The sequence below is a fragment of the Dasypus novemcinctus genome, chromosome 20 (assembly GCF_030445035.2).
Source record: "Dasypus novemcinctus isolate mDasNov1 chromosome 20, mDasNov1.1.hap2, whole genome shotgun sequence".
Taxonomy (NCBI): domain Eukaryota; kingdom Metazoa; phylum Chordata; class Mammalia; order Cingulata; family Dasypodidae; genus Dasypus; species Dasypus novemcinctus.
Genome location: NC_080692.1, coordinates 33926276 through 33950947, shown reverse-complemented (window position 1 = coordinate 33950947; position 24672 = coordinate 33926276). Strand labels below are relative to the sequence as shown.

The following is a 24672-nucleotide window of genomic DNA, read 5'->3' as shown; positions in this document are numbered from 1 at the left end:
TATTTTTCTTTCTATGTAAAAGTCATTGGTGGCTATTCACCATTGATTAGATTTTTTAAATAAAACTTACATACTCTGTTCTGGAATTGTATCTTGTTTGTTATTAATAGCAGGCCAGATTCTTGGATTCATAACTCTTTATTTTGTAAAGATTTCGTTATTTTGGGGTTTGTATAATGAAATTTATAACTCCCTAGACATTCTTGAAGTGACTTTTTGTATCAGCAAAAATACTACATAAATATTTGTATCTTTTTATGGAAGAAAGAAGAAAAATTGAACTATAGACCCCTATGTAGAGAAAATAAAATCAAAATCAATATAGACAATTTGCAAGAATTTAAATAAACTCATTATTTATATCAGGAATGTAAGTTTAAGGAATAGAGTTAGAGTGCAGATGGATTTTAGTTCAGAGGACTGGTCTGGTTTTAGCATTGCTTTTAAATGAATTATTCTTTTTTAAAATGTTTTTTGGGGAGTGGGGACAACAAGACACTTGTATTCTTACCATATTTCATTCCCCTGCTTCTCCCCTGTCTACTGCCTTTAAAAAATAGGACTCAACCGTGAAGTTATAGCAGATGACTTGCCTCATCCTTTTGGCTTAACTCAGTACCAGGATTACATCTACTGGACTGACTGGAGCCGACGCAGCATTGAACGTGCCAACAAAACCAGTGGCCAAAACCGCACCATCATTCAGGGCCATTTGGATTATGTGATGGACATCCTTGTCTTTCACTCCTCTCGGCAAGCAGGATGGAATGAGTGTGCTTCCAGCAATGGGCACTGCTCCCACCTCTGCTTGGCTGTGCCGGTTGGAGGTTTTGTTTGTGGATGCCCTGCCCATTACTCTCTTAATAATGACAACAGGACTTGTAGTGGTAAGCTGCATTTCCCCCCAAACCAAGCTAGATTTAGAGGAGAAAGCAACTTTGGAAATCGCCATAGTTCACATTTTAGAGTAAGAATTTATGGAAATCCGGAGTTGATGATTTGTTCAGTAAAAGAGGTGGACTAAAAAGGGGGAAAATGCAAGTTTTTGTTATTTATTGCTTGTTTTGTGATAGCAGCTTGATGTTATAAAAAATTAAGTCTTTTATACTATGGCATTAAACATTTAGTACAGTTAATGTGCATAGCTTCACCGAGTGAAAGAGAGGCATGAGTGTGCACTATGCTGGTAATTAATATTTATACATTATAAAAGGAAGGACAGTACAGCAAAAATAAATTTTTGTTTGCCCGTGAAAACAGATCCCGTAATGCCAAAACACAGCTTCTTGTCTTTTGACAATAGGGCAACCAAAAATTTAAGTGTATAAGAGGCCAGATAGAAAATGCTTATGTGAAAACTTAGCCCAGTATAAAACAGTAGGTCAGTGGATGAGGGACTAGAGAGCACACAATCAAATCTAATGGGAAACTGCTACTTACTTAATGATGTTACTATATCTTCTCATCTAGTCATGAATTTTTTTCCCCTGTGAAGTGTATTTATTTTTTACCTGCATAATCTCCTGATTTTTAAAATTTTGGTAAATCACATTTTTAAAAAAACTGCCACTGTACTGATAGCAACAAAACACTGTATGTAGCAAACAAAACTTGTTGGCTTTGGTAAAGGTTCAGTCTATGACCTGCATGTATCTCTTTGTCTTAGTGGATAGGCAAGAACGAATTGGTAGATGTGATAAAGAAATAGGTAGAGATTAAATCGGAAAGAATAGATTGATGGGAAAGAAGTACGGTATAGTGCAGTAGAGTAAAAGGTAATAAAATTCTATAGGATATTGGATATAATTAACTATTCAAGGTACTTTGTTTTGTGCCTGAGAGAAAGTATAAGAAATCACATGGGAAAGGATTTAGTCTGTGCTGACACGGGGCTTCTGTGAAAGAAAAAGAAACAGGTTTATAGTGTGAGTAAAGAGTTGCATTTACTGTCATATGTTAACATTGTACTTTGCACACATCACATAATTTTTTTTTTTTTTAAAGATTTATTTTTATTTATTTAATTCCCCTCCCCTCCCCTGGTTGTTTGTTTTCTGTGTCTTTTTGCTGCGTCTTGTTTCTTTGTCTGCTTCTGTTGTCAGCGGCACGGGAAGTGTGGGCGGCGCCATTCCTCGGCAGGCTGCTCCCTCCTTCGCGCTGGGCGGCTCTCCTTATGGGTGCACTCCTTGCGCGTGGGGCTCCCCTACGCGGGGGACACCCCTGCGTGGCATGGCACTCCTTGTGCGCATCAGCACTGCGCATGGGCCAGCTCCACACGGGTCAAGGAGGCCCGGGGCTTGAACCGTGGGCCTCCCATGTGGTAGACGGACGCCCTAACCACTGGGCCAAAGTCCGTTTCCCACACATAATATTTTTAAGCCTTAGTTTTTCTCATTTATAAATTGGGACTAATAATAGTAGTAATTACCTTGGAGTTCTCTGAAGATTAAATGAAGTATTCCATGATTTGATTACTGTGGAAAATGGGTTTGAGGTGGACAAAAGTGGTAGCATTGAAATCAGCTAAACTAGTATGGAGATGCAGGTGTACTTGGACTGGCTTGGTGGCAGTGGTAATAGAAAGAGGATGATAGAATCAAGATACATTTTGGAGCTAGAATGAACAGAACTAGTTAAGGGCTGTATGTGGGAAGGAGGAGACAGAAGAAGCAAGGATGACTTCTAGGTTTTTGGTTTGAGCAATTGGATTGATAGTAGGTGAGGAAGACTTGGAGAGATCAGTTTTCAGAAAGAAATAAATTAGTTTTAGGCAGGTTAATACAGATTGCCTATGGGGCATGAATTACAGATATTAAATAGGTGGTTGGATAGATGATTCTAGAGTTCAAAGCAGAGCTTAGAGATATAAATTTTAGATTTACCAGCATGTATGATTAAATAGGAATATTGGAGCAATAACTGATGAGGGATGGAAGCAAAAAGAATATAGAAAGACCTTTTGAGACCATTATTGTCCTAACTGCTTACATTCATGTGTGTTGGTGGGTGAGGGCCGTGAGAAGTCAGTGTTGAGGGTTGAATGTCCCTGTTGGCTGTCTTTCTGAGGTAGACCAGCAGTGCTTCAAAAGACTTCCTGTTGTATGTGCTTTTTATATTGAAAACTGTTCAATATTTGTGTAGAAATGTATTCGTTTCCAAGGCAGATTATAAGAGAAGATTAACACAAGTACTTGCCCTCAAAATGTTTTCTAATACTGTGTAATGTCCTCGACCTTTGTTTTAAGAGCTAAATAGACATGTCATTTCTCTGTTCAAAAACCTTAGGATGACTCCCCATTTCCCCCTGAATAAAAACTTAGTTCTTATAGAGGCTTACTAAGTCCTACAAGATCTGTACCCAATACCTTTCATCACCACGCCAACACCACCCCTTTTACTTCTCTAAGGTCTTCTTTTACTTTTCTCCCTTTTGCTCTCTGCACGATAGCCACACTGACTTTATTGCTGATTTTTAAATTACTGCCACCTTTGGATTGTTAAAGTGCTTATTTCCACTGTTTGGAATGCTCTTCCTGCAAAGTTTGCATGTATATCCTTCACCTACTTAAAGTTTTGCTTCATCATCACCTTCTGGTCTACCCTATTTAAAATTGCAAATCATCCTTCCACCCTACGTAGCATTCCCAGTTGCTCCTTACTATACTTTTGCTTTTTCACATAGCACTTATCACCCTTTGATACAGTATATAACTTTATATATTCTATTTTATTTACTTCTTTATTATGTTTATTGCTTATTATCTATATTTTAGACTATGAACTTCCTGAGGCAACAATTTCTTGTGATTTCTTTCATTAATGTATTTCAGTTTCCTAGAATAGTACTTGGAACATAGTACTCAGGAAATTATTGGGAAATAAATGAAGAAATAAGACAACTGATGTGTGACCTAGGAAAAATTGCTTAACCTTTTTGACCCTGGATAATGGGGATGATAATTTGGTGGTTAAATAATGATTTGGTGTGCAAAGTGTTGGAGGTCCTCAATAAATCTTTCTTTCTTTCCCCTCCCTCCTGTCTTAAATAATTTTATTCTCTTAGTTCCTGAATCATGGCTGCAGGGCTGTCCTTAATTATTGTCATCTAATGCTTTTTTAATTTGTCTATTCATTCTTTAAATGAGTATTTATTGAACACTGACTACATCTGGACATTATTTGAGGCAGTGAAGAATATATTAGTGAATAAAATAGACATAAACGCCTGCCCCCATGGAATTTACTTCCAGTGGGACAGACAGTGAACAAAGCAAGTAAAATACTTCATGGATTAGATGATGATAAATGTTATGGAGAAACATTAAGAGCAGGGACAGACCTAGGAATGGTTGTGGGGAGGGGATTGCTGTGTTAAATAGGGTGATCAGGGAAATCTTAACTGAAAAAGTAACATTTATATCAAGAACTGAAAGAAGTGAAGAAATGAGCTATGTGGTTATCTGGGAGACTACCACTCCAGTTAGATGGGGCTCCAAGTGCAAAGACCCTGAGGGAAAAACATGTTTAGTATGTTAGAAGACCTCTAGGAAGCCGGTGTTTCTGGAACAAAGTGAATAAAAGAGATGAAGTCAGAAAACAGGAAGCCAAATTGCGTAATCCCTTGTTCAGTATGGAAGTGCTCTGTGGTACCTTTGTGCAAATAAGGAGATATCCCCTCTGGGAACATGCAGCAACATGGGTTCATGGCTTGGCCAGTGGAGGATACAATGGGTTTTAGTTCCCTTGGCACGGTGCACAAATGCACATTTATATATGGTGGGCTAAACTTTGTAGTTTATGCTATTCTTACTTTAGAGCAATGCCTTACTTTAAGTACAGGTGAATACCTGTACCTATTAAAGAAAGACATGAGGCATGTTCAGAAAATATCCCTTCTACTTACACTTCAACCTCGAACTCTGCCTGTTACTGTCTTCATTTGGAAAGGCAAGACCCATACGGTCTGATGGAACAATTTTTAAAGCACCGTTCTGTGGGAAATGGAGTGTTGGTTGAGTTGGCATGAATGGGAAAGGATGGATTTAGACTTTTAAATGGCATGTTTTGCATCATTTTAAGCACTGATTGACTTGTAAATAACTCAAAACGTCAGCTTTATTGTAGAAATACTGATCTAAGTAATTGTAATTGTTAGTGTCATCCAGTACACTTTCTGAAACAGAAATTTATTTGGAGCCACATCTGGCTGTCTTGACCACATTTCTAGAACAAAAAGACCCACACCTAATTGCAGAATCTTATTTGAAGATTAAAACTTGACCCAGAAGAAGGAAAAAAAAAAAAAAACCAGCAAAACATAATAGGAGCCAAATATATTTGAGTAATTGCTTCTCAGGGAGAAAAATTTGGGAGCTAAACTCTGGGGTCTTTCTTTTAAGTCCGACTCTTGCAGTGTCTTATAAGTCTTACTTTATTACCCTTAATGTTTTAGTAGAAGTGTTTATTTTTGTTGAAAACTTTTTTAGAATCCATTTTCCTTTAAAAAAATAAAGATGCTGGGAGACTTGTTAGCTACTCCATTGTGACACATGTTCTTTTTTAAGGCATGGACTCTCCTAAAATTGCTAGAAGTTGCTAAATCTGTATGTGATGAACTCCAGGTAATGGAGAGTTCTGGTAGGATTTTTTGGATACTTTATAAATCTTCCAAACTGGGGTGTGTGGGACTTTTCCAGGTAAGAACTTACGAAAGCAGACATTCAATGTTGTACATACTAAGTTTTATTATGATCATCCGTTAAGTTCCTTTGGGATTTAAGCCACATGATTTTTGTATGATACCAGTAAAGCCAGGGAACCACAAATAATGGAGCCATGAAGAAGGAGAGTTAGGGAAAGATAAAGCAAGGAATCCTGGCCTGGCCACTTATACCCCTGAGAGGAACAAAATTCTCTGTGTTTACAATAACTGAACACCAAAAGAACAGAATATTATTGTGGAATATATGTGTATCTTCTAAATGAGGATTTGAATGTAACATTTAAAAGAAAATAAAGGAGAAAAAAAAAGTGCTAAAAAAAAAGTTAATCTTGGCCCATTAAAAAAAAATTCGATTAGACTTTGAAGGTGGTAGCATTCTCAAATGCTTTTCTATTCTAGATGTTTTCCTGCATTAAAGATGAATATATAATATAGTCAGTAGGAAGAGGAAATATCTCTGTTGTTGTCTCCCATTTCCTGAATTTAGGGCATCAGCTTAGTAGCTAAGCAGACTATTTTTTAGGGAAACCATAAATACAAGGTTTTTATGAGGATTAGAGATAATGAATAAAGTATCTAGTCCAATAAGTAGCACAATTTAAGCGCTCACTAGATAGTGTCTATTATTTTTTAGTTTTTTTTTGTCATTTTTACCTGCTTATCCTTCCCCACAACCATCATGTACACACAAAGCACAAGAAAGTCTATACCTGCAATCCATGAGGATTTAATTCCTATAAATACTGATATTAATACTGCTACTACTGATAACAGTAAACAGTTATTTTACTTTATGTTTATATAATGTTTTAAAGTTTTTACCAATCTCCATGTTATAAAATTCTTAGAACAACTCAGTGAGAATGACAAGACAAACATAACCTTTATTTTACAGTTTCATAAATTTTGACCCATAGAGGTTCAGTGACTTAGTTAAGATCATATGACTAAATTAGTGAGAGAGCTGAGGGTCTCCTTTGACCTGTGGAGGCCCATACCTGACAACACAAAATAGTGTGTTAAGGAGGAGAAGGGGTCTTCACTTGGTAGACTGGGAGAATTCTGTTTATCTTCATCAAATACCTCACTGAAATCAAGACTCATATCTTTGTGGGCAAAATGGAGTTAAAAATAAGCTAGTTGAGTATCATTGAGTAAATTCCTAATGGTTTGGTAACTAGGGTGCTGAATTAATTTATCCTGAAAAGAGTTTCTAGGGGCATCCAAAGGGTTCTATCCTTATCTTTACCTCTTCAGCTTCTATGTCTGTTTTGTATGAGCTCATATAAACAAGCGGATCAAATCTGTGGGTGATATAGGTCTTAGAATACCTGTATTTCAGATTTACTTTTTTTCTTTCTTTAAGCTCCTACCACTTTCCTGCTCTTCAGTCAAAAGAGTGCCATCAACCGCATGGTGATTGATGAACAGCAGAGCCCTGACATCATCCTTCCTATCCACAGCCTTCGGAATGTCCGGGCCATTGACTATGACCCATTGGACAAGCAACTCTATTGGATTGACTCACGACAAAATATGATCCGAAAGGCGCAGGAAGATGGCAGCCAGGTAGTTCTGGTCTCAGTTCAAAATCCACTTCTTTTGGGTGGTAACTGGACTAACCGACCAAACTCTTTAACTTAAGTTTTAACTCTGCCTAAGTGTATGTATGGGGGGCGGCAGGGAGGAAGGAAGGGAGAGAGAGGATGAAATTCTATGTAGTGGCTTTTATTTCTCTGAATGATCTTTTCTTTGAATAAACATTTGATGATGGTGTGGAGTGAAAATTGTGTTAATGTTCATATATTATTAATAACTTTGTCACTGCCACCTACATCCATTTATATAGTTTTTTCATGTGGTTTAACTTGTGTGGAGTGTTGAAAGCTTTGAAATCAAATAGCCCCTGGTTCTGATCCCAGCTCTAAAGCTCACTAGGACTCTTATGAACAGTTTAGCTGAAAGAAATGGAAACTACATAGCCCCAGTACATATTACATAGTAGGGGTTCAATAAATAAAAGTTATGATATTAATTGGCTATTTTAAAAAATATTTGGAGGGTCAGAAATATTTAAAGAATCTCAGTAAAATTAAAAACACCTAGTGTGTTGTCATCAGTCCAGTGATTTTTTTGGTACATATTATTTGATGACTGGAGTGAAAATGAGTATTAACAATAAACTTTTATGCTTACATACCAGTTATGGTTTTGCATATTATAAGCCACAATTCCTCACTTTCTTTTTGTGGCCAAACTATGGTAGACTGGGATTATTATAAAATTATGTGTTGTTTTCCATATTTCAGAAACATTAAATTGGATTTTGAAATTTAAAGAGGTTGGGTTATAATTTTTTTTGGTTATGTCTTAAATCACCCAATAAAGAGTGTGGAAGTAATGTATTTAGGACTGCTGCTGAGGGATCATTTAGCTTTCTTTCTTTCTTTTTTTTAAATGAGGGATCATTTAGAATGTAGTCATAGCTGTATATTGCACATGTACCTTACACTGTATAGGCCAGGTCTAGTGAACTGAAAACTAATAAATGGAAATTATAGCTATTCTTCTTATAGCTGAAGATATGCAGTTAAATTAGGTAACTTCATTAAGGGATATGTTACCTCAGCAATGCCAAGTAAATAATCTAGTCACACAGACTCTCATTTTGCTTGGCTTTGTAAATATTATTTTTTATATCAATGTTACAAGTTAGTTAACACAAGATTACCATAATAACAATAAATCTGCTTTAGTTGGCAGTTATACTCCCCTTTTGTTTTTGTTCATTCCTCATTCTTGAGGGATTTAGGACAATGTGCACTCTGACTGCTTCAGGCTGAGAAGAGACGTAGATATTATGGGGCAGAGGAAAGGAATTGTTTTGCTTGCAGTTGAAGACACTCCTTATTTTGGGGATGATGTCCATCATCATTGTTTTGTTAGTTGCCAGGGCAGTAAATATTATATTTTGAGTGTAGACTATGAGAAAGAGATGATTGATAAAAGTGGCTTTGTAGCCCTAATTGCTATTGTCTCTAGATATTTTTCATCTCCAGCACTATTGACAATATTTTGAGGTTAGATAATTATTTCTTGTGGGGGGGCTGTCCTGTGCATTGTAGGATGTTTAGTGGCATCCCTGGTCTCTGCCCACTAGATGCCAGTTGGACTCCTACAGTCTTAACAATCCAAAATGCCTTCAAACATAGCCATATATCCCTAAGCGGGGGAGGGCTGTGGGATGGGAAGAGGGGCAAAGAATCATCCTTCATTGCTAATCACTGCTCTAGAGGTATTTCTGGGGTGTGGTCTAGCTACAGTTATCTCCAGCTCATAAGAGACAGAGGCCTCTCACTCCCATCTTTAATCAAGGCACTATGAGGTTCTTGGAACAACTAGTATGGCCTCCTCTTTCCATTCCACACCATGTCATAATAACCAAAGAGAACATTTGAGGTGCATGTTAACAAAGAAACACATTACTCATAAAAAATGCATCAGTAAGAAGTGTCCCTTGTTCATTTCTCTCACAGGTGTGTGAGCATATAGGTGTAAGCACTTTGAGATTGATTGCCTTAGGTCTAATTTCATGTGTGATATCTTTTCCTTTCCCTAGGGCTTTACCGTGGTTGTGAGCTCAGTTCCCAATCAGAACCTAGAAATACAACCCTATGACCTCAGCATTGATATTTATAGCCGCTATATCTACTGGACTTGTGAGGCCACCAATGTCATTAATGTAACAAGATTAGATGGGAGATCAATTGGAGTAGTGCTTAAAGGAGAGCAAGACAGACCTCGAGCCATTGTGGTAAACCCAGAGAAAGGGTATGTTACTGAAGTGGCATTCAGATGACTTGGCATCTGAAACTCTCCTTAACTTTCCTTTTTTGCCCCTTACTGATTTACCTGTCAGCCCCATGTGCTCCAGTGAAAAACTTGATATTCTCCCTGTCCCTATCCTTGCTTGTACTATTTCTGATTTCACTACCTGAAATTTCTTTCCTTTGTTACTACTGCTATAGTTCTAAATTTTTCCCACACCTCCAGTACCATTTCAGTTGCCACATCCTCCATGAAGATTTCCTTGACCTACTGTAACCCCAAACCAGATATGACTTCTCTGTCTTCTTAAATACCCACTATTGTATATCTTGCCTCTCTAGTTATACTCAGCCCTTTCCAATTTACCTTTAACTGTTTTTCTGTCTGTTTCCTATTAGACTTCACATTCCTTTATGGCAAGAACTAGTTTATCTTTTTTCATTAATGTAGAGCTTTGCATTTAATAAATACTCAGTACTTAATAGTATTTGAAAAAAATAGAACAGAATTCAGCAGGGAATGTCACTTTAAAAGAGTTACAGGAAAGGAATAAAATTTAGAAGTTAAATATAGAAAATGATTCATACATGGCTTACTTTTAGTTATTAATAGGCTAATTAGAGAATGGATGTGGCTCAAGCAGTTGAGTCCCTGCTTCCCACAACTCCTAAAACAATAACAAAAAACAATAAGCAAACAAACAAAAACCCACTGAGGGGAGCCAGTGTGGCTTAGTGGTTGAATGCAGTCTTCCCGCATACAAGGCCCTCGGTAAATCAAAACAAAACAACAAAAACGCTAATTAGAAAAGGAATTTTTTTTAAGATTTATTTATTTCTCTCCCCTTCTCCCACACCCCAGTTGTCTGTTCTCTGTGTCTTTTTGCTGCGTCATCTTTGTCCGCTTCTGAGAAAAGGAATTTTAAATTTGTGTTCAGGTCTCTCCAGCCACTGCTTTTTTATTATGTTGTTCCTAAAGCATTGGTGTACCTGTGCCTGACCCGTTTTATGTATCTATTAAAGTTACACTCCTTAAGAATCACTATACTTGTACCCTTTTTTACTGTTACTAAAAGTAGTAAAAGTAGTCCTTGGCCTGTTTTTAAAATACATTCTACAACATTTAAAAAATAAACTTTAAAAATATTATTCTTTATTTGTTTTAATCAACAAGGATATTCTCACTTTACGTGGTTTTTTCCTTTGGAACTTACTGTTTCCTCCTTTCTCTTTAGGTATATGTATTTTACCAATCTTCAGGAGCGGTCTCCCAAAATTGAACGGGCTGCTTTGGATGGAACAGAACGGGAGGTCCTCTTTTTCAGTGGCTTAAGTAAACCAATTGCTTTAGCCCTTGATAGCAAATTGGGCAAGCTATTTTGGGCTGATTCAGATCTCCGGCGAATTGAAAGCAGTGATCTCTCAGGTACTCAAGAAATATATTTTCTTGTTTTAATTTGAATTGTTAACATGATTCATCAAAAGCATTTGTATTTTTCTTGCATTATTTTATTTTCGTATATATTTTTTTAGGTTTTATCTTTTTAATCAAAAAAAATTTTTAAGGGAGCTTTAGATTACATAAATATTACACAAAAAATACAGGAGAATTTCCACATGCCCCACTCCCTCCCACTCTCACACACAGTTTCAGTTTCCCACCCTAACAACTAACAACATCTTTCACCAGTATATATACCACTCCCTCCATGACTCCCTCGGCTACTTGCTAGTTGTTTTTGCTCGTCCGCTTGTTTGTTTGTTTGTTTGTTTTCTTTAGGAGGCACTGGGAACTGAACCCGGGTCTTCCCATGTGGGAGGCGGATGCTCAACTGCTTGAGCCACAACCCTTCCCCTGTATACATTTTTTTACATCAAGTATCATCAAGTTGGTTGGGGAAAAAACAGGGTACTTTTTATTCAGCCATCAGCATGACTAAATACTCCCTCTGTTACTAATCCCTTGCCAGTCTCCTGTCAGAATAGCAAAAATATATTAATATCTATCAAGATGGTGGAGTGAGATGCTTAAGGGCTCCATTCCCCTACAAAAGCTTTGAACAACCAGCAAAAAATGGCAGAAACATATTTATAAAAGCGCCAGAAAACATTTAAAGGATTGGTAACAGGGCCAGCGCCTAATCAAGGAAAAGGCTACTTGAAGGCAGCAGCATCTCATGCTGCCCTGACTGGTCCTTCCCTTACCACTGACTTGCTAAGCCTGGAGCCAGCCCATGCTCCCAGTGTAGATCCCTGGTCCCAGTTCTGGAGGATACTGAGTACCCTTGTTTACCTACTGGGACTAAGAATGTCTAGCCCAGTGTGCCTGGTAGTAGTCTGAGGGACTTGATGCCCCAGAACTTGCTCTGGGTGTAGAAGGTAGCTCGCCAAGCTCTCCTATAGAACGCTGTAGGAGAGCAGTCAAGTCTCGCTGCCAGGGGCAAGGGATTGCTGGCTGTTGGACATAAAGTTCAGTGCCCAGATCATAAGGAAACTCTTTCCTAGGAAGAGTGACCATTCTTATCCCTTTAAAAGGGGAGCGGAGCAGGGGGAGAATTCCTAGGGCCAGTGCATGCTCAAGACCAGGTATGTGAGCAGAAAGGATGTGGGGGCGGCTATACTCTGGCCTGGAGCTCTTCTCCAAATTTATTGTATGGATGACTCCTGAGGGAGAATACCGATACAGGTCAATTTGCAAAGACTGGGAAATGGTTTTCTTTTTTATCTTCCACCTTTTTGCCTTTTCCTTTTTCTTTCCTTCCAGCATTCAAGGAAAGCCATCTTGTAACACTAGCTGGATACTAACTTAAGGAACAGCTGCCTCAGAGTCTAAATTCCAGTGAAAACATACTAAAATATAAAATAGTCCAGGTTTTAACAAAAGATTACATAAAACATACGAAGAAACAGGAAGCAATGGCCTAGGCAAAAAGGAGAAGACCAAAGCATTAGAAACGATCAGTGAGGAGGATCAGACCTGTGACATTTCAGACAAAGCCTTTTTTCACCGTCAAAATACAAGATTTTATTTACAAAGCTGCTTTTGTTGTATAGAAGGTAAAAATGCTGTTACAACCTCAGTGTAACTGGTGGCCATGGGTGATTAGAAATCACCTGTCACAGCTAGCCACGCTATAGCAAATCTTACACAAAACCATACAACTCTTTATTTATTTAAAGGTTCCGAAGGGCCATCTTTCATTTTATTTTATTTATTTTTTAAAAGATTTATTTTTATTTATTTCCCTCCCTACCCCTTGTTGTTTGCTCTCTGTGTCCATTCGCTGTGTGCTCTTCTGTGACCGCTTCTGTGTCTCCCTTTGTTGTGTCATCTTGCTGTGTCAGCTCTCCGTGTGTGCGGCGCCATTCTTGGGCAGGCTGCACTTTTTTTCACGCTGGGCGGCTCTCCTTATGGGGTGTACTTCTTGCACTTGGGGCTCTCCTACGTGGCAGGGCACTCGTTGCGTGCATCAGCACTGTGCATGGGCCAGCTCCACATAGGTCAAGGAGACCCGGGGTTTGAACTGCGGACCTCCCATGTGGTAGGCGGACGCCCTATCCATTGGGCCAGGTCTGCTTCCTGCAGCTTTCATTTTATTTCCACTTACGTTTAGATGTGTGAGATTTGGAAGTTTTCTGCTAACGTGTTCAGACCTCCAAAGATTGTGTTGTCACTAAGCTCAAGCTTTTTCAATTTAGGTAGTTTGGGAAGATTTGAAACTAAAATCAAGACTGTATTTATTAGCTGAGGAACTCTTAAGTTCATAAATTTAGCTCTTAAACCCTCAGTTTTCCCATCATTTGGTTAGCAATTGTTCAGGACAAGTTCTTGGACCTGAGGTGGGTCTAGTAGCAGTGTGGGCCCTCCCTGGCTGGGGACTGAGATGCTGTGCACTTCTGGGAAGAAGGAGTCGATGCTTACAGTCCTGCCCAGTGCACACCAGATAATGACTTTTAAAAAATGGTCCTAAATATGTTCAGAGAGCTAAAGGAAAACATTGGCAAAGACCTAAGGGAAATCTGGAAGTGATAGATGAACACAAAAAGAATATCAATAAAGATGGAAATTCTAAAAAGAAACTAAACATTGCAAAGACCACAGTAACAGAAATTAAACATTCCCTAGAGGGGTTCAACAGCAGGTTGGAGCTGGCAGAAGAAAGCATCAATGAATTGAAAGATAAGAACAAATCTAGCCTGAGGAGCAGAAAGAGGAAAGAATGAAGAAAAGTGAGCATAGGCAGAGAAACCTGTGGGGCACCATCAAGTGTAGGCATTGTGGGTGTCTCTGAAGGAGAAAAAAGAAGGCAGAGAGAATAGTAAAAAAAAGTGATGGCTAAAAACTTCCCAAATTTAACAAAAGATAGGAATGTATATCTAAGATGCTTAATGAGCTCCAAATAGGATGAACCCAAATAGACCCGCAGTGTGCCATATTATAATTACTGTTGAATGCCAAAGATAGGGAATTCCGAAAGTTGCAAAAGAGAAACAAGTGGTACTTAGAGGGAGCCTCAGTAAGGTTAAATATTGATTTCTCTTCAGAAACCATGGAGGCAAGTAGGTGATGGGAAGACATATTTAAAGTGTTGAAAGCAAAAATTGCCAACCAAGAATTTTGTATCCAGCAAAGCTGTCTTTCAAAAGTTAGGAAGGAATTAAGATATTCCCAGATCAACAAAAGCCAAGGGCCTCTGTCACCACTCTCCCAGTCCTACAAGAAATGCTAAAGGCTGCAGGTTGAAAGGAAAGGACACTAGATAATTGACTGAAACCACATGAAAAAGTAAAGATCTCTGACAAAGATTATGACATGGATAAATATAAATACCAGTAGTATTGTATTTTTTATTTGTACCTCCACTTTTTACTTTCTACAAGACCTAAAAGGCAAATGGATAAAGTGTAATGATAAATCAATATTTTTGGACCCATAATATAAATATGTAATTTGTGATAAGAACTACATGAAGCTGGAGGGACAGAGAATATAGAAACATACTTTGTGTATGCTATGGAAGTGTTGGTATCAAAGCAAACAAGTTCGTTATATATTTAAGTTGTTAAATTTAAGCCCTATGATAACCACAAAGAAAATATCAGAGAACATGCAAATTTATATAAGCAGAAAGAATAGAGGTTATGGGAGTGGAGGCAGGGGCAATGAAGAGTTAGAGCAAAATGCGTGTAGGGTTTCTGTTTGGGGTGAAGGGTAAGTTCTGGTAATGGATGGTGGGGAGGTTACTACAGCATTGTTAATGTGATTAATCCTACATTATGTTACATATGCATATATACACACATGCTTGGGAGGGGTTGGGATGGGAAGATTTATGTCATATACGTTTGCACAATTTAAAAAATAGAGAAACTTTTTAAAATAGTTTAGTGTGTTGGGGTGGTATGTTGGAATTCTCTTCTGGGATTTGTATTATTTTTATAACTGTTCTGTAAGTTTGAAATTATCTCAAAAAGTTAAAGATATATATTGATTGTATAAAACTAACCTTGGCAGAATGGTAGAGGAGGACGTGATCTTGTGTGCTTTGGTGGAAATGGAAATTGAGAGAACCTTTTTGTAGGGTAATTTACCAGTAATTATCAAAATTGAAAATATGTATTTTATTTTATCTTGTAGTTTCCTTTTTAGATAACTTTTGAGAGAGCTTACAGAAATTCTGACCCAAGTGTGCAAGTGTATTGGCTGTGCATAGTTGTATATGGAATATATCCTGTGTATGGACTATTACAGTCATTCAAAAGAAAAGGTAGATCTGAGTGTACTGACATAGAATGATGACTGAAAAAACTTGTGCTATATTTAAGATTCAGTTTTGTTTAACACTATGTGGTATATATTATACCTAAAGTATATATATATATGTGTGTGTGTATATACATTACATGTATATATACTATAGTATTAAGAAAAATACAAACATGGATATGTGTGTGTGTGTGAATATGTTTGTGTATTCTTTATATTCCTTGAGAAATACAGAAGCATATTTACCTTGAGAAAGGTATGGAAAGTTAACATACTAGTATGTTAAAAGGTGCTAGAGATCAGAGAAATGAAACCAAAACAAAGTGTGTCATCAGAGTGGTAAAAATGTTAAAAGTTATTTCAAAGTAAAAAGTTAAATACATATGTTGATTATACCCAACATTGGCCAGAATGGTAGAAAAGTGCTTGTCTTCATGTACCTTGGTAGACTCATGTCATCTGATTTTTTAAAATGTTTGAATACACTTTTGTAATTCTGTAAAAAAATAAAAAAAAACATTTGCTTTACTTCAAGTTTAAATATCCCCCTTCCATTATGTCTTCTCTGATTCCAGCCATTCATCCTTGCTCACATACTTAGACCTGGTATATTCTTCCCTCATCTGATCCCTCATCATCTCATCCCTCTCTTGTATCAATTTGTATAATAGTTCTAGCAGTGTTTTAACACTTTTATTAGTATTGGAGTTTGGTTTTTCCCCTTTTCTTTTCTCTCTTTCTCTTTGAATATGAAGTTATTTTTCATTATGAAGCTAACACATGTTCATTAAAAACAATTTTAGAAAATAAAGGAAAGCAGATGTGGCTCAGGCAACTGAGCTCCTGCCTACCACATGGGAGGTCTGTGGTTCAGTTCCTGGTGCCTCCTAAAGAAGACAGTGAGCAGACGTGATGGGCAGCCACAGCAAGCTGACACAGCAAGATCACACAACAACAAACACAAGAAGAAGAGCATAATGAGAGACACAACAAAGCAGGGAGCAGAGTTTCCTGGTGCCTCCAAAAGAAAAACAAGCAAAACAGTGAGCTAACACAATGGGTTGGCACAGCAAGCTGATACAAGAAGAAAAATCATGAGAGGGAAGCAGATGTGGCTCAAGTGATTGGTCTCCCATCTACCATATGGAGGTCCAGGGTTCAATTCCCAGGGCCTCCTGGTGAAGGCAAACTGGCTCACACAGAGTGTTGGCCCACGCAGGAGCGCTGCCCCATGCGGCAAGCTGACCTGATCAGAGAGCTGGCATAGCAAGATAATGCAACAAGAAGAGACATAGAGGAGAGACAATTAGAGACGCAGCAGACCAGGGAGTTGAGGTGGTGCAAGAGATCAAGCACCTCTCTCCCACTTGGAAAGGTCCCAGGATCAGTTCCCAGTTCTGCCTAAAGAGAAGATGAGCAGACACAGAAGAATGCACAGCAAACGGACACAGAGAGCAGACAACAAGGGAGATGGGAGAAATAAATCTTTGAAAAAAAAACCCAAAACATAATGTGAGACACAATAAAGCAGGGAATAGGGTGGCTCAAGCAATTGACACCTCCCTCCCACACTGGAAGTCCTGGGTTCAGTTTCCAATGCCTCCTAAATACATATCACACAGCAAGTGCAAAACAACGAGGGGATGGGGAGAAATAAATAAATTTTAAAAATCTTAAAAAGAAATAAAAGGAATAAAGAAATCATCCAAAACCCTTCATTATTGACACTTGAATGAAAGAACATATCTTTTCTGTGTATTTTTCCCACACTTAATTATGAATTAGTTTAAACATAAAGTATACTATACCTACCATCCAATTTTGTCAAATTGTTAGTGTTTTGCCATATTTGCTTTTACACTGCCCTGCCTCCCTTGAAATAAAACATTAGTCTTTGAAACTCTAGTGTTTTAAAAAATGTAAATATTCTCTTATATGTATTCTTTTGCAACTTTTTTCTTTTCAGAAATGTTTTAAGTGACCCAGGTTAATACATAGCTGTCATTTATATTTAATGCTAAATAGTATGTCTTGTATGAATATTGTACAGTTTCTTTAATTCTTTTATCTAAACTGCTATTACCTTTTTTTTCCTGGCAATTAAAAGATAGTACTGCAGTGACTTTTCTTCTAGTAGTAGACTTACTATGAATTACTATGTAATGTGGTATATATGTGTGTTCATCTTACTAGATATATTCAGATTGCTCTCCAAAGTGGTTATATCACTTTAAAGTCCTCACTAATAGTATATGAGAGTTGCTATACTAGCACTTGGTATTGTCAGACTTAAAAATTTTTACCAATCCAATCATTTTAAAGATATTTCTCATTATTAATAAAATTAGGGTTTCCCTGTTTACTTTGAGGTTTAACAGAATCTTTCCTGTGGTTATTGGTTACTTGTGTTTCCTATTCTGTGAATTGCTGTTCATAGCCTTTGCCCAATTTTCTATTTCTGTTTCTAGATATTCTTTATGTATTCAGAATATTAATCCATTACCAAGTTACATATATTAGAAAATTGCCACATTTAAGAAATTCAGTCTTTCATCCATGAACACGGTGTGCTTCTCCATTTATTTAGTTCTTGTTTAATAGTTTTCAGTAGTACTGAAAACTGTAGTTTTCTCTATGGTAGTCTTGTGTTTTTTTTGCAAACTTAGAGCCTCCTATTGCTTATGATATTAAATAACAAATCTAGTTGTTTTTTTGTTGTTGGTGTTGAAGTGTAGAGAGCCAGTTTTTCAATACCACTTACTAAACAATCCATCTTGCCCTTTGTTTTGAGATGTTATCTTTATTTTTACAGGAGATTCCTGTATATAAGTGAGTGTATATTTTGTGTTCTGTTGCATGGATCTATTAACATGTTGCTGTGCTGTTACCATGCTGCTTTCCTGAGTTAAATCCAACTTGTTTACGATGCGTTTTGTTTAATGCATTGCTGAATTTGTCTTACTAAGGAGACTGACTTAAAATTTATCATTCTTAAGCTACCTTTGGTTTTGATAACAAAGTTTCATTAGCCTTTTGAAATGTTAGGAAATATTTTACTTTTTTCCCTAATCTATAGAACAGTTTGTATAAGATTAGAATTAGCTTGTAGTTTGAAAGTCTTATACAACTTATCTGTAAAACTGTATAAAACTCGTAAAAAAGTTTGTTTCTAATTTGATTTCTTTTTAGTTTTTAATTTTGAAATCATTTCAAAGTTACAGAACACTTGCACAAATAGAACAAAGAACTCCTGTACACCTTTTACCTGATTTGTCAATTTTTAGCTTTTGCCACATTTACTTTATTCTGCTTCTCTATATTATGTTATACATAGCTACATATGTATATCCATACATACGATTTTTAAAAACATGTCCTATTACCCATTTTCCTCCAGTATGCCTTTCCTAATTCACTTACATATCCACAGTACAGTTATCAATTTCAGGAAATTTAATATAGAATTTTAAACTACAAGCCATATCCCAATTTCATTCATTATCCTAAAAATGCCTTTTATAGCAAAATTTTCCCAGTCCAGAATCACATATTACATTTTCTTTCCATGTCACTGTAGTCTTATTTTATCACAAGCAATTCTTCAGCCTTTCATCGTTCATACTATTGACATTTTTGAAAAACGCAAACCAGTTATTTTATAAAATGTCTCTAAATTTGGGATCTCTGATTTTGATTATGCCTACTTGACTAATTTTTTTAAAGGGCTGGGGGAAGGGAGGTAGGTTTTTAATATGACTTAAATTTTTAATGTTATATACAAAAAAGTATACATATAGCATGCTAGATACTTCTTAGTTCTACCCTTTTTTTCCCAAAAGTAACCACTCTCATGACTTCTAATACCATGAATAAGTTGTGTGTGCTTTTTATGCTTATATTAATGGGCACATGCATTATATGTTCTTTTGTGACTTTTTGTGCTCAGCCTTGTTTTTGAAATTCATCAGTGTTGTATGTAGCAGTAGTCCTATCATATTTCTTGCTGTATAGTACTTTGAAAGGTAAATATACCACAGTTTGTTTTTCATTTCCTTTTTGATAGACATTTGTGTTGTAGCTTTTGGTAATTAGGAATAGTGCAGTTAGGAGTATTCTTGAACATGACACTTTGTGCATATGTGTATACACTTCTGTTGGATGTATACCTAGGACCCGACTTGGTGAATCAAAGGTATGTGTGTATTTGACTTCAGTAGATTCTGGCAGTTTTCCAAAGTGATTGTTTTCTCTTATATTCTTATCAGACTGTGTGAAAATTCCAGTTGCTCTACATCCTTCCCTATTATGGTACCACTGCTTTTTTTGTTTTCCATATAAACTTTTTTTTTTTTTAAGATTTATTTCATTTCTTTCCACCCCCTCGTTGTTTACACTTGCTGTGTTTGTCTTCTTTGTTTCTTTAGGAGGCATCAGGAACTGAACCCAGGACCTCTGATGTGGGAGGGAGATACCTAAAACCTTAAGCCACCTCCACTCCATGCTTTTGTTTTTCTTCTTGTTTCTCATGTTTTTCTTCTTGTTTCTCTTGTTGCAACAGCTTGCTGTGTCTGCCTGTCGTGTCAGCTCACTGTCTTGCTTGTCCTGTTCAGGAGGCATCGGGAGCCTGTGCTCCCTGCTTAGTTGTGTCTCTCGTTATGTTTTTCCTCCTGTGTATCTTGTGTCAGCTTACCATGGCTGCCCATTGCCCCAGCTTGCTATCTTATTTAGGAGGCACCAGAAACTGAACTGTGGCCCTCCCATGTGGTAGGCAGTAACTCAGTTGCCTTAGTCACATTTGCTGCTCTTAACATAAACTTTTGTTTATAAAAGTACATACAGAGAAGTGAAAAAAATCATCCTCCCCCACAGTGGTAACCACTCTCTTCACATCTGACATCATTGATCAAGTGTATTGTTTATGAATTTCATACAAACGGAATCATACAGAATTTACTCTCTTGGCTTTTTTGCTAAACACATTTGTGAGATGCAGCCATTATTGAGTGTAATTGTAAGTCATTTACTCTTGATTAGTAATCTTTTATGTGAATCTACATAATTTATCTGTTATATTGTTGGGTATTGAATTGTTTCCAGTTGTAACTATTATGAATGCTGCTGTCAGTTTTCTTGTGTGTTTTAGTGAATATATGTGAATATATCTATTGTATATTTACCTAAGAGTAAAATTGCTGAATCAAGAATGCGCATATGGTATGCCATTCAAAGACAGTGGCAGGGAAGCAGACTTGGCCCAATGGATAGGGCATCTGTCTACCATATGAGAGGTCCGCAGTTCAAAACCTGGGCCTCCTTGACCCGTGTGGAGCTGGCCTATGCGCAGTGCTGATGTGTGCAAGGAGTGCTGTGCCACGCAGGGGTGCCCCCTGTGTAGGGGAGCCCCATGCGCAAGGAGTGCGCCCCATAAGGAGAGCCGCCCAGTACGAAAGAAAGTGCAACCTGCCCAGGAATGGTGCTGCACACATGGAGAGCTGACGCAGCAAGGTGACGCAACAACAACAGAAAAAGAAACACAGATTCTCGTGCCACTGACAACAACAGAAGCAGACAAAAAAGAACACCTAGCAAATGAACACAGAGAACAGACAACTGGGGTTTGGGGGCTGGTGGGGAAGGGGAGAGAAATAAATCTTAAAAAAAAAAAAAGATAGTGGCAAGCCCGTTTTCAAAATGGTTGAACCAACAGTACATAGAAGTTCCATTTGTTTGATATACTTACCCATACTTGATTTTGTCTTTCATTTTACCCATTGTGGTGGTTGTATGGTATTTCATGGTAATTTCCTTAACAAAAAACACTAAGCATTTTCATATTTTTATTGGGCATTGAGATATCTTCTTTTGTTAAGTGTTCAAGTCTTTCACCCATTTTTCTTATTAATATGTAGTTCTTTATATATTCTGGGTATGAGTCCTTTGTCAAAGATATGTAACATATAATTCTTCTCCAAGTCCATGGTTTGCCATTTTACACTCCCAATGGTGTTTTTTTTTGTTGTTGTTTTTTTTAAGATTTCTTTATTTATCTCCCCCACCTCCTCCACCATTGCATTCACTGTGTGTTCTTCTGTGTCTGCTTGTATTCTCATTAGGCAGCTCTGGGAACTAATCCTGGGACCTTCCAGAGTGGGAGAAAGGCAATTACTCTCTTGCACCACCTCGGGTCCCAGTTCTGCTGCATCTTCTTATTTTCTGTCCTCTGTGTCTTATGTCATCTTGCTATGCCAGCTCTCCACGTTGGCCGGCACTCCTGTGTGGGTTGGCTTTCCTGTGCGGGGCGGCATTCCCATGCAGGGTGGCATTCCTGCATGGCCACATTCCTGCAGGAGCTGGTACTCCACGTGGGCCAGCTTGCCCTCAACAGGAAGCCCTGGGCATTGAACCTGGACCTCCTATATGGTTGATAGGAGCCCAATTGGTTGAGCCACATTCTTTCCCCCCAATGGTGTCTTTAGGTAAAAAGGAAGGCATTAATTTTAATGTAATCTAATTTAGTAATTTTTAACCTTATGGTTAGTGTCTCTTATTTTATCCTTGATACCTTTGCATACTGTAAGATGACAAAGATGTTTTCCTGGTATGTGTGTGGTCTTTTTTTCTCCCTATTACTTATTTGTGTAACTTTTCACATTTAGCTTTATAATCAGTCTGAAATTTATTTTTGCTTATGGTGTGAGGTGAGATGTAGGGGTCAAATTTAATTTTTTCTATATTCCCATCTTATTTAGCACCGTATGTTGAAAAGACCACCCTCCCCCCTCTTCAGTGTGACCATTGTCATAAATCAGGTGACTGTATATGTGTGTGTTTGTTTCTTGATTTTTTGTTCCATTGGTTTTTTGTCTCTCTGCACATGTTATTCTCTTTTAGTTATTATACCTTTATAATAAGTTTATCTGACAGTGTTGTACGTTTTCCATATTTCTTCAAGATAGCTTTGGCTATTGTTGACCCTGTGCATTTTAGAATCAGTTTGTCAGTTTCCAACAACAATAACAATGACAACAAAAAGCAAAATAGTAGACCTACTGGAATTTTTATTTGGTTTGCATTGAACTTAAAGATGAATTTAGCCGGATTTGTTATCTTTATATTATTAGTCTTCTGACCTCTGAACACAGTATCTCTCTTCATTTATTTAGATTTTTATTTCTCTTAGTGATTTATAGTTTTCAATGTAGAGATCTTACCCATCTTTCAGTAGAGTTATTCCTTGGTATTTTTGTTTTTGAATGCTATTGGTATTGGGTGTTCTTTCAAGTATTTTTAATATTTCATTTTCTAATTGTGAATAGAATATAGAAAATAAACTTGTTTTTCTGGTATGCTGAACTTATACCCAGAGACCTTGCTATATTAACTTATCTGTAGTTTCCCTAGGATTATTTACATTAATAAATCATGTTGTCTACAAATAATGATATCCTTTTTCCTTTTATTTCTATTTCTTGCCTTGTTGCACTGACTGGGACCCTGAATACAATGCTGAATAAAGTGATGATAGAAACCTTGTTGTTATTTTAAATCTTGGGTAAAACATTCAGTACTTCATGATTAGGTATAATTTTTGCTTAGTTTTATATTGTTGTTGTTGTTTGTTTTGGTAGATAACTTTTGTCAAATATAGAATGTTCTCTTCTCCTAGTTTAAGATGTTGAATAGATACTGAATTCTACCAAATGCTTTTTCTGTATCAAGATAGTCTGATTATTTTCTTTCATTTTGAAAATGAGATAAATTGCATATGCTAACAGCTTGTGACAATGGGGATTCTTAATCACTTATTATTTTTAATAAAACTTTATTTTTCATCAAATAATGTATTTAAATATTTGTGGAAATCAAATGGTTTTACCTGGTTTACAACAAAGAAAAAACAAGTGAACTACCCTAATCCTTCCTACTCTCAGTTCCTACTTTGAGGCATCTATTTTCAGTTTAAATAACTTGCTTAAAGTGGCTCTTTCTTGCTTTTACTTTTTTTTAAAGATTTATTTATTTATTTATTTACCTCCCCTTCCCCCTCCGCTCCCCAGGTTGTCTTTTCTCTGTGTCTATTTGCTGCGTCTTCTTTGTCCACTTCTGTTGTTAGCAGCAAGGGAATCTGTGTTTCTTTTTGTTGCATCATCTTGCTGCGTCAGCTCTCCGTGTGGGCTGTGCCATTCCTGGACAGGCTGCACTTTCTTTCGCGCTGGGTGGCTTTTCTTACGGGGCGCACTCCTTGCGCTCGGGGCTCCCCTACGTGCGGGACACCCCTGCGTGGCACAGCACTCCTTGCCGAGCAGCAGATTGTGCATGGGCCAGCTCCACCTGGGTCAAGGAGGCCCGGGGTTTGAACCACGGACCTCCCGTGTGTCAGACAGAGGCCCTAAACACTGGGCCAAGTCTGCTCCCCTCCTTTCTTCCTTTTTCTATTTTATTTTGTTCTATTTTTTTGAAGATAACCTGGATCGAACCCGGAGCCTCATATTTGTGAAGCACGTGCTCAACTACTGACTTACACCTGCTCCCCTGATTTTTCAATTTTAGACATAGTAAGTTGACTTTCTTTGATGGAGGATAAAGATTTCAGTCATCTTAAACTATATATCTCCAGAATACCCCTATGAAGTCTCCTCTCAGCATAGGTATATCATAATTTTTTATTAAAGCCATATTTATTTGCTATTTAGTACTGTGAAAATGCTGCCATCAGCTATACATTTCCTTCCACATCTCTTTTTCCCTCCCAGAAGTTAATAGTTGTGTAATGTAAATATTGTTTAAATATATTCAGAAGCATTAAGCGATCTTTTTCTTTTTAATTACAAGTATACTTCATTAGCCTGGGAGTGCACTTGCCAGTCTCTTGTTGAACCTGCTGTTTCCTGGACTCCATTTCTTCTCATTGTAGAATACATCCTCTAGTAGCTTCTTGAAAAGGGGGTTCAAAGAAGGTTAAAATTCTTGATCTTTTGGATCTGAAAATTATTTTCCTTCTTACATTTGAGTGATAATTTGACTGTTTATGGAATTCATGACTGTTAATTCTCAGAATTTTGAGGAAAGAACTTACATTGTTTTATGTTGTTGGGAAGTTTGATGCCATTGTGATTGCTGGCTTTTTTGTATGTAATCCTTTATTTTCCCATCAAGAAGCATTTAACATCTTCCCTTTTCCCCCAGTGCTCTGGAATTCGATAATAATGTGCTTTTACACAATCCATCCACCACCCCCCATTTCTTTTTCTTTATTTCTCTCTTTCTCTTCATCCATTCTTCCCTTGGAAATTTATATCCTTGAGTTCTGGAAAGTTTTCTTACATTATTTCGTTGATAATTTATTTTCCATTTTC

At 37.2% G+C, this 24672-nt stretch overlaps 1 protein-coding gene across 1 annotated transcript in view; it reads left to right on the top strand.

The window, feature by feature from the left end:
* Positions 1-24672, top strand: part of LRP6 (LDL receptor related protein 6) — a 189593-nt gene that overhangs the window by 133044 nt on the left and 31877 nt on the right. Inside the window, exons 12-15 of the mRNA XM_058282808.2 lie at positions 561-887; positions 7089-7291; positions 9342-9553; positions 10785-10975. Coding sequence (XP_058138791.1) covers positions 561-887; positions 7089-7291; positions 9342-9553; positions 10785-10975 — 933 coding nt within the window. The remainder of the gene's footprint in view (positions 1-560; positions 888-7088; positions 7292-9341; positions 9554-10784; positions 10976-24672) is intronic.